This window comes from Gallus gallus, chromosome 1 (assembly GCF_016699485.2).
Source record: "Gallus gallus isolate bGalGal1 chromosome 1, bGalGal1.mat.broiler.GRCg7b, whole genome shotgun sequence".
Taxonomy (NCBI): Eukaryota; Metazoa; Chordata; class Aves; order Galliformes; family Phasianidae; genus Gallus; species Gallus gallus.
The window spans coordinates 118,270,548-118,281,593 of record NC_052532.1 but is presented as its reverse complement, the minus strand read 5'-3'; the positions used below and the strand labels follow the sequence as shown (position 1 = coordinate 118,281,593).

The window sequence follows — 11,046 nt, the reverse complement described above, 5'->3', positions numbered from 1 at the left end:
GAAGGCAAAGCAGACTCCGGGTTTGTTTTAAACAGGATAAAACAGCTGTGAGTTCTGTCACTCCCATACTTAAACGTGTGTGTTTCTTTAACAAAAGCATTGACAAACACATCTCATTCAAAAAAGGGATCCCTCAGAAAGGAGTTGTTCTTTTTAGCTGTCAGGGGGTGCAGCAGAAGAGAACCCCATTGTCTTTGCTCGGGGGGCAGCTTCAAAGACCTTTGGCCATCTCAGCAAATCCTAACTGGAGCTTTTGGTCTGACTATCCAGAATGACAGCACTGTACGGGCTGGAAGGGACCTCTGGAGATCACCCGGCCCAGCCCCGTGCTAAAGCAGGTCACAAAGGAAGGCATTCAGGTGGCACTGGAGCATCTCCAGAGAAGCAGACTCCACAGCCTCTCTGGGTAGCCTGTTCCAGTCCATCGGGACGCATTACCCATTCCCTTTTCCAGGAAACAACCTGAAGGTGATGCCCAGCACAGGCTCTGGATGCTGCAGAGACCCCACCAGCAGCTGAAATAAGCGTGGGGAAGCGGAGAACCCCTTCGCGCACTGCCACCCTCCTCTCGGTCAGCCAGCACATAAAAAGGCACCGCTTCTCCTCTCCTTCCAGCCAAAATCAACAAGAAAGCCTCGCTGGAGGACTCCTCCGGGAAGCCTTTAGGAAGCGCTTTGCAGTGGCCGCGCAAACAGCCCTCTCTACGAGCCGCTCTGGCTGCCCGGCCGCTGGGCGCCAGGAGGCAGCGCGGAGCGCGGCCCGGCCGCTAATCATTAACCGCCTCGGGCTGCGCGCATCGCTGTTCCCGCGCTGCCCGGGGCCGACGGCGGCCTCCCGCCCTCGCCTCGTTCCTCCGACGGCCGCGGGGCAGCGCGCCGCCATGGAGGGCGAGGCGAACGGCACCTTCCTGCCGTCCTGCGGCGGGAGCGAACCGCCCTACGCCCAGGAGCTGCTGGAGAGTAAGTGCGGCCGCCGGGAGACGGAATCCCCGAGGAGCCCGGAGGGAGCGGCGCTGAGAGGGCCGAGGGTGTTGCCATGGCGAAGGCTGCGGGGAAGAGAGGAGGGGAGGAGGGAAGGAGGGAGGGCAGCCCGCAGCCGACTGGGCGAGGGGAGAGGGAACGCGAGTGAGCGGGGAGGCTTTGGCCTCACGGTGTTCTCCTACCCCACAAAACTCCCACTGAGCCTCCGAGGACTCTGCGTGCATAAGGAAGTGATGCACAAATGCGCCTTTGGACTTGTAAGGGAAGCGAAGAACTAATACCATGTAGATATGCTGCTGTTTGTAACCTGCTTGGAAAAGCTCCTAGAACAACCTTTGTTACTCGTTTATGCTCATCTAAGAAAGCTGGTCCTAGAATTCCCCTTCTCGAAGGGACTTTTGCATGATGCTTTGAGGCGTATCCTTCCTGGATGCTGCCTGTGGATTCTGGGAAAACTTATTCAGAAACTTAACTACTTGAATCATCCTCTGGAGTGAGTGGTCCATGGCTGTAGCTAAGGAAGAATCAGACGATCACACGGCAGCTGATGATGGCGGGGCCCTCTGGGTCCATCTGGCCCAACCCCTGTCCCAGCAGGAACACCCAAGCAGGGTGCCAGGCCCACATCCAGGCAGCTTTTGCATATCTCCAGGGAGGAGACCCCACAGCCTCTGGGCAGCCTGTGCCAGTGCTCCAGCAACAGCACAGCACAGAAGAGCTGCCTGGTGTTCAGAGGGAACCTCCCATGTTCCACTTTGCACACACTGCTTCTGGTCCTGGCACTGGGCACCACTAAAAGGAGCCCGGCTCCATCTTCACTGCACCTTTGGCACGTGACTTTTCAGGAACAGGACTAAGATGCTGTTCTTACATCAGATGTTCAAAATGCACGGATGTATGAAAAGTATAAATCAGATTTTTGTTTGTTTTCTTTTCTCTTTTTTTCTCTTTCTGCAGGCCTCGACCTAGCTGGTAGATTTCTCTTTGCCATCTTGACTCTGATGACGCTAATTGCCAATCTGGTGTTTATAGAAGAAGTGGTCTACATCTACAGGAAAATCCACTCCTCCAAAAGATCCATTTTAATTTGGATAAATGCTGCAGCTCCGGTAAGTGTTGTGGAAAAGGATGTTGAAAATAGCCTTTGCCTGGAAATCCACGTGATCCTGCTTGATCTCTACCCACCATACAACCCTCCTCCCTTTCTCTGTAGGTGATTGCTACAACCTCATGCATTGGCATGTGGATTCCTCGCTCAACAATGTTTACAGATTTCACAGCATCAGTGTGAGTATCCTGCCCGTTCCTAGATATTGCCCCAAACCCTGCATTTCTTCCCTCTAAGCATCTTCTACTCTTGGTAAACACAGTCATTTTGTAAATTTAACAATTCAGTAATTTCTGGTTTGAGTTGAAATCTCTTGGCATCTCCTTTACGAGAGGTGGAAAATGCTGAAGCAGTTCCCAGCACCACAGCCCCCTTGTGGGAGTGTCAGCGTGAAGAACAGTGACTCGCATGTAATTGATCGTCTTGATTGACGGTAGTTTTGAAGTAATACCCTTTCCTTTCTCTCTCCGAGTGTCATGTGGAATGAGACTCTGACCCCGTGGCTTCTCCTCTGTGCTTTTATTAATGATGAGCTGCATAGGTCTATTATTAATGGTGGCAAGTGAACCACCAATGAGTATATCAATGTAAAAATGCTCCACAGTTGTCCCGATAAAAGCCCTCTCTTTGCATGTGACAACTCTGGCATACAGAGCGGAATGAAGCACGGTCCCCTCTTTCTGGATGCAATGGGGCATCTCCCATAGGCAGAGCCAGGTGTGGGGAGCCTTGGGTGCTCCAGAAGGGCCGGGGTGGTTTTGGAACCGCTGCAGGAGCACATTGTAGAGCCTCCTGCACGGCCCCGGCCCCTGTCATACTGCATGTGCAAAGAGAACAGAGTAAAGAAGGATGGAAAACAAACTGGTGGGGCTTTTACTGTGCCACAGCTTGCGCAGGTATTGCAGGACTTCTGAGGACCCAGTCCTATGGCACTTTAAGCCCATCTCAGTCTCTCTCCTCCCTTGTCCAAGCTGCAGGTTCCCATTCCCTCCCCTTTCCTACCACTCCCAGTTCTCCAGCTGCTCTGCGAGCTCCTTCAAGGAGTTACCACAGCTGAAGAGGATCTCCTTTATTTAGTGGGGCTGGATGTCAGTGAATCAGTTCCCCAGTTCAGTATGGGATCAGGAGGAAAGGGTGGCTGCACTGCCTGTTGTTCTGGGAAGGGCTGAGAACGTGCTGCTGGTGACAGAAGGAGAGGTGGGGCTGCAGTAGTCACTGCTTGGATCAGATTTGTGCGCAGAGGAACTGCACCCCAACTGGGGCAGCACGTAGGACGTTAGGTAAACACATAAATAAACCTACTCATGTGGGTTTTGCTCTTGTTGTTTTTAAGAGGAGGAATAGGAATTGCTTTGGAAAGTTTGAGCTAGTCAGGACTGGGTAAATGGTAGAAAAATACGTCTATAATGACTTGGGCTGGAAAAGCCACCAGCACGCTTAGGGAAAGACCTGCAGATTTTTCAATGCTAGCGCTGGGCTCTCTGCTTATTGTGAGGCACAAACCTTAAAAAATGAAGGCTTAAGAAACCTGCACAGGTCTGGCAGAGGTGTATGAGAGCCGGGCAGGAAAGCTTAAGCTGGCTCTTTCTTCCTCTCCTAGATTTTTTGCCATAGTTATCCACAAGTTCCTGATGATGATGATTAAAGAGTGCGGGGGTCAAAAGCTGTTCCTGAAACGGTTTGAAAATGGTCACTTCAAGATCAGCACGGGGCCCTGCTGTTGCTGCTGCCTGTGCCTGCCCGGTGTGCGCATCACTAGGTGAGTTGCCCTTTAAGATTTCCCAGCTGGAAATCTGTTGCTGGAATCCAGCCAATTTGGCAAGCCTGCCTTTATAGCAAAGGGCCTCCCTCCTTCCAGAAAGCCAGTTTCAAGCTGTCTCTTAAACAGTGCCATCCCACAGGGCTGTACGACGCCACTTATTTCTCAGTGGGGAAACCTGCTAAGCTTAGTAATGAGACACCTCTGAGAAGTGTGGTATGGATGGAGAGCTGCACATTCTCAGGACACACAAACCCTGCCCTCTTGGGGTGCTGCCTGCTGGGGCTCCACCTCTGGTCAGAGTCACCCCGTCATTCACATGCTGCTCCCGGCCTGAAAGCCTCATATGTTCCAGGGTTTTCCTCCTGGCGCAGAGCGCGATCTGCTCTGTGCCAATAGAGCAGATTCCTCAGAGCATGATTCCTTCCCATTGAAAGGAAAAGCTCAAGGACTGAGCGTGCAGCATCGACATGATTCTGTGACACCTATGGCCTGGACATCTATGTCAGAAGGAATTTTATGGGGCTTTCTGGTCTGGTTAAACAAAAACAGCAAAGAGAAAGCAGCATAATGGTTTGTGAGGTATCCTGGGAAAAGTAAGAAGCAGTGCTGAGGGAGGGGGGCTCATGGGGTGCAGTGGTGGAGCACAGGCTGCAGTGAAAATTATGTGAAGAATTCAGCTTACAGAATGCTTTTGAAAAAAAAAAACCTTCATTTTTATTGTAATCATTTTTTCTTTCAGCTACCACATTTGGTATTGTGATTTTAACTCTTATTTCCATGAATTTATTTTAATGGAATATCGGTATTTATTTACATGGAGGGGGCACCAAGAAGAAAAAAACAACGAAGGAATGTGATGCAATTATGTAAAATCAGCAACTACTGATGCGGGTCTAAATGACTTCTAGTGATTTTGATGGGCACTGATTGAGGCTTGTGTCGATAGTCAATGCTGAAGAAATCTATGGGACAGCAACGTGCTACAGATCTGTAATGTCACCAGTGCATTCATTTCTCTTTCCAAGTCTGTCACCCTCTGTGTTTTCTTGTGGTAGCTGAAGGATGGAGAGAGGCTCCTCTGCTCTGCCTTCCCGACGGTCAGTCCTATGACAGGTTATCCACGAATACTGAGAGGGCTGAGGATGTTGGCCTCAGCAAAAGGGGGCTTTTTGCTCTGCTGAGGGCTTTAGGTTCTTTCTCTGGAATCTGTAGTACAGGAAAACTCTTCTGATGCCTCTGCTTTTGATTTCTAGCCCTTTCCCATTAGAGGGCATGGGTTGTTTTTTGTTGTTGTTTTTTTTGTTTTAAATGAGCAAGCTATGAGAAAGACCAGTTTTATATTGCTTCCACAGACAGGCAAAGCAATGGGCTGTCCAGTAGGTAGAGATGTGTCAGGAGAGGGCTGGCGGTAAAAAAAAAAAAGAAAAAAGCAGACCTGCATTTGCAAGAAAAACAACTTCTGGCATTGCAGGGACCGCAATATTTGTCATATTGTTCTTCGAAGCCAATGGGAGTCGGACAGGGTCTGTGGCAGGGATCAAAGCTCTGTAGTACTTTGCCATTCATCTGAAGGTTACTCTGCCCAGTTTCCCCAGAAAGCTGAAATAGCGAGGCAAGAAGGCAGCAGCAAATGGCATCATTCAGAACTGGTTTTGCTTCTGCCAGCTCTGCAGTTTGCTCTGGGGCAGGAAGCGACATCCTATTTTGTCCCTGGAGGTGTTCAAGAAACGTGTAAATGTGGTACTAAGGGACATGGTTTAGTGGGCAGCATTGGTGATAGGCAGGAGGTTGGACGAGGCCATCTTGGAGGGTCTTTTCCAACCTTGGTGGTTCTATGATTCTGTGATTTTGCTCAGCTTTGGTTGATCTTCGTTGTTGCCAAACAAGAAAATTTCTGCTTTTGAATAGACACGTCTTTAGGCATTTGGGTAATCCCTGAAAAGTTTGAATCTTGAAGCTGTTCCTCCCTAGACCTTAGCTGTGTGCAGTAGGAGTGGAGAAGTTTTGCTGTTTGACAACATCAAAAAAAAAATGCTATAAAGGTTGCTAATAAGATTTTTCCCTCTGTGATATATATATATATATATATAAATATTTTTGTTTTGGTCAGGCGATCCCTTTTTTGGCTGAAGCTGGGCACCTTCCAGTTTGCTTTATTTCGACCTGTTTTCATGTTTCTGTCAACAGTGCTTTGGACCAATGGCAATTACAGCCTTTCCAATGTAAGTGAATATTTTAATCAGAGATGGTCTACGGAACACATCGCTTTTGGTTTGATTTTTATCATCTTAGCATCCAACTAAACCCTGGCACCTGAGAGCACTTCTGGCTGAAGTATCTCACTTCAGAATATGTTTCCTGGCATCTCGTGGAAAGACACTGGGTGTCAGAGTGGGTTGGGCTCTGTACAGCTGGAATAGCTCTAAGACTACACATGGCCCTCTGGGGTACACTCACCCTGTGTGTTGTAAGGTGCGGCTCTAAGAAACAAACGTATGCACAGATGTGTCATCAGAAAGCCTAATTGCTTTTCTGCAAATGATGGCAGGTAGCACAAAGCAGAGGGATGGTACTGTGTAAGCTGGAAGATGATGGACAACAGTATCTGCTAATGATTGTGCACCTCCTAGATAATTCAAAATAACGGCAGGATTTTTGTTGTTTAATGGTAGATAAATAGATGATGCCTCAGATGGCATGCTGAGTACACTCTCGGGTGCTGCTGAGGTCAGACAGAGGGGCTGTGTCATTCTTTACTGTAGCTGGTAGCACTCTGGTGGTACCACACAGTTCTTCCATGCAAGCCCCAGCAACTGTTACTGACATCAGCTTTCATGGAGACAGAAACAGGCATTTTAATGTCTGCATCATACAGTTCACATCTCTGCCTGGAAATAGCAACATCTGTGCTATAAAGGTTTACAGGTATGTTTGATTTGCTTTTCAGTTATCTCCCAAAGGAGCTGCAATATGGATTAGCTGCTTCATTGCTATCCTTACCATTATTGCTCTGTGGCCAGTTGGAATCATGTTTCAACAAGTTAGGGTTCTCCTTAACTGTAAGAAGATCATCCCAAAGTTTGCTCTTTATCAGGTGAGAAATTCAATATTTCTGATAAGAATTGATCTTACTGTTGATGTAACATCAGCTGTCCAGGTTTTTAGTCCTTTACTTAAGGATTATAGTATTTTTTTCCCCATTAAATGCACTGTGCAATGGCATATTTTTACCTGATGAAGGCTGCGTCCCTTTGAAGCGCTTTCCTTGGCTGCTGCTCAGTGTCAGTTTGAGCCAATTTACCTCTAGTCATTCAAGCATGCTGGAGATGTGAGCTGTGTAAAATCCATTAATCTCTGGGCAGCTGAAATCAAAACAGCACCTCCTGCAAGGCTCAAAGGAAGCTTTTTAGGCGCCGTGTCCTGAAATACAATGTTAAGAAGCTGGTGTGTACTTCTAAAGACCAGGAGAGGATGTGGAGCATTGTGTGAGTGGGTTTCGTTTGAACTGTTTCAGCAAGTCATTTTGTTCTGGCAATATTTTTCTTGGCCGTTGTGCACTTCAGAGTTAGATAATAATGAAAATACTGGCTGGGACTCAGTATGGAACAGACCCAGGTAGGTTATGGGTAGGGACGGGTCCACCCTCCCACGTCACCCAGAAGAGAGTACAGTAGAATTCTTGGCTACACAGCCTTCTAGTACAGGACATGTAGAAAGGCTGGTGTGCTAAGGGCTCTGTTAACAAGACCTAAAACCCTTAAAAACGCAGCAAGCAGGATAGTTGCACGTGCAAAGCTACAGAGACGTGAATCTAGGTTCAAGATGGTAAACCCTGTGAGTGTGAATGTTTACACTGAGAGTTACACCAGTGTCTAGAGACACTTTGATATATCTGGTGAAGGCCTAGCTTAGTGAATAGTAGGTAAGATAAAGCGTGTTTATTGCTGAACCCAAACCAGAGAGACCTTTATCCCTTTTGGCAAAAAAAAGACAGTCCTGTATAAATAACTGGGAGAACACTGCATCTCCCTGCTGTGGCAAAAAGATGAGACAACAGAAATATCATTCTTTAAGTGCTTCTTCCCACTAAGAGCGTAAGCTCTTAGATTAACAGGAAGCTTTTAAGACATTTTACTTATTACTCAGAGCTCAGTATTGTTTAAAATCCCAACTGGGAGCTCTCTCTGTGTTGCACCTCCCAAACAAAGAGTTGAGAAAACACTATTAAAACAGAGGTTTTATTTAATACTCACATTTCAAGCAATAGCATCCTGATCCAAAGATGAATTGTGCAGGATGGCCGGCAGCCTGGTGGGAAATGGTAGAAAGGGAGAGCGAGAAAGGAGGAATGAAGTAAAAGAATGAGCTAAAAGAGAGTCTATTATGAAAGCAGAATTGTTGTGTGAAATATAATCTTTTTTTTTTTTTTTTTCTGGTAACTAAGACATCTGTTTTCTCTTTCTGGTGCAGTTTATCCTCATTCTGAACCACTTGCAGACAGCTATTATCAACATTTTGGCTGTGCAAAGAATTATCCCTTGTGCTCCTCCGCTCTCTTCTCCAGCAAGAGGAGCATGTAAGTTCTTTTGGAAAGGATGTTCTTTGTTTTCTTACAGAGGTATCAGTTCAGTTTTGCTAACTGCAATATCGAGTGTTTTTCCCAGTTGTGAATTCCCTGGGATCACATGGCTTCTGGAGAATCATGGAATCACATCATAGAATCATAGAATTGCTCATGTTGGAAAAGACCTTAAAGATCATCAAGTCCAACCACGACCTAACCATACAATCTCAGCTTTTATTTAAAAAAAGCATTAACAAAGTTTTTATAGCTGTCATAGAGAAAAACTCGATAATGAGTTTTTAAGAGCTGTGATTAGAAACTGGAGAAAGAGAAATTGACGTGCATGATTACTGTTAAATCTGTTGGGTTTTGGATGTGTATTTTATTGTATGCTTATTGAGGAGCAATACTGTAATTCTGTGAATGATTTTGATGCCCAGAGTGAGAGGCACTCTGTTATGGGAACAGAACGGTAACATTTGTTCCTTTTGCACAGACAAGGATTAATAAGATGGTCTTTTTTTTTTTTTTCTCTCTTTTTTTCTTCTTTTTTTTCCCCCAGATATAAGCCACCAGATCCTCATCATGGAAATGTTTCTAGTAACTTTAATCTCAAGAGTGGTCTATCGAAGAAGATACGATGAGCTTGACCCTCCAGCATGTATCACTGAAGAAGCTGGGGTCAAGAAGCAGACTCCTATCCTGAATGTCGCAGTTAGGGAAGATGGATTGTGAGGGTTTTAGAAGCTTCCAGTGCTCCTGTTCTGCAGGAGCTGGGAGCTTAGCTTCAGGAGCTTCTTTCACTGTGTACAACCACAGTGCATGTCAGAACAACTTCTGACAGAATTGCCCATGGGCTGTACTGAAAGGACCAACGAGTGGAAAGATAACCCTATTTATTTTCCAGTGATATGTGCATGGTATGAAAACACTCACACTATGTACTTTTATCTTGTTCTTCAGCACTTGATGGTAGTCAAACCATCTCATAATGTGATTTTTTTTTTTTTTTTATTAGCTATTAGGATTGCTGTGGTTTAATCTAAAGCTGTTCCTGTTTCATCTCTTTTGATTTCATTTAGTTCTGTTTCAGGTAGCCTGGATTGTTGTCGTATGTCCAAAACAGCATATTTCCATCTTTCCTGCATTAAAATTTATCAGCTCTCACTCAGTGTTACAAGGTCACCATAGCTAAGTCTGATCAGTAAATGTTTGTTTTGAAGTCCTCAGACTGATATGGGCTCTCCACCTACAGAAATGATGATGTCTTTAGGACAAGGCTTTTTATATTCCCTGGCAGTTCACCTAACCTGGTAAAAACACAGTTGCCATTTGTCATTGGCTGACGCTCTTGCTAGAGAAGGGAGGTTCTCTGTCTCTGGTCTGGAAAAAGAAAGTAGGACTCAGCCTGAGAGATGTTCTGTCACTGCTCTGTGGTATTACGTAATACTTCGGTTCTCTGTGTGGAAAATGGGAATTATGATACTGAAGATCCTTGCATTCAAGATGGCTATGGGAATCAGTACTGTTGAAAGGAATCTCTTTCAAAAACCTATCTCCCTAGGTTCTCCACCCCCAAATCTGTCCTGCTCAGTGCTTGTACCCATTGCTTCATTTTGCTGAAAATTTGTTTCATTTTTTTTCCAAAAGTTTTGTTTTGTTTATTTCCAAAAGATCCCATTTCTCTTCGATGAGCCTAGTTATAGTGAGCTGAATTAAAATAATCTGTAATATGACAGCACATTTGGTAAGCCCTTGGATATGCTGTGTACTGGGAAAGGAGGTGCAGAACTATATGCTAGCGCTTGTCTCTCCTCATCTAGTCTCATCCCTAGAAGTAAATACTTCATCCATATAGCATGAATGTTTATTCCATAAGGAGCCTGGGAAAACGCTTCATGTTGGAAAAGATGTTAATAATATCCTTTACCAGTGTGGTGTCATATACAACTTTTCATCAGAGACAAGTGAGGCAGGCAGTGGGGCTTTATTTCTCATTTACAGGGAGCTCCAAAAATACTTTCAGTTTGGGAACTGGCTGTGGAAAATGAAATACTCCGAAAGCTTTAGCTGGCGAATAAGCTGGGTGAAGAAAAAGAAGTTGAATTAAACAGGACATTTTCTTTCTGATTGAGGTCAAAAATAGTATTTTCTTTAACAATGGAAGAATTCCATGATATTAGAAAAACTGAATTATGAAGCGGTTGAAACAATTTTTACATGATTTTTTTCTAAGCAGGCAATCCATGAAATGAATGCAGTTCAAGAATCTGTATTAATGTGAGACAATCTACATTTTTATTCTCCTTGAAAAATAATTTAGGTGAAAATTTTCAGTCTACTCTGGAGTGTGTCAGTAGAATTAACAAATCAGTTGATATCTTAATGTGAGAAATCTTAATGTAATTTAACATTATGGCTACTAGCATATTCCTAATGTTGCTTTATATCAGTCTGGGGCACAGATACATTTGTAATGTTTCTCTTACCAACCTGTGGAACAGTACTTCATAACACTATTGGGAATGGTTGGCTGTGAACTGAAGAAGCTTCAAAACTGGAAAATAAAACATGTTGACTTGGTGAGGTATTTTGTGAATTGCTGTGGAAAAGACTTTAGTTACTAGATCAA

General features: G+C 45.1%; 1 protein-coding gene across 1 annotated transcript; it reads left to right on the top strand.

The window, feature by feature from the left end:
* The first annotated feature begins 795 nt into the window (after positions 1-795).
* Positions 796-11,000, top strand: SLC51AL (organic solute transporter subunit alpha-like). The gene is made up of 8 exons (XM_001235385.6): positions 796-959; positions 1,938-2,089; positions 2,194-2,267; positions 3,689-3,847; positions 5,961-6,072; positions 6,798-6,944; positions 8,321-8,426; positions 8,977-11,000. Exons 1-8 carry the CDS (start codon positions 881-883, stop codon positions 9,147-9,149), a joined length of 1,002 nt encoding a protein of 333 aa, XP_001235386.2. The 5' UTR covers positions 796-880; the 3' UTR covers positions 9,150-11,000.
* The last annotated feature ends 46 nt before the right edge of the window (positions 11,001-11,046 follow it).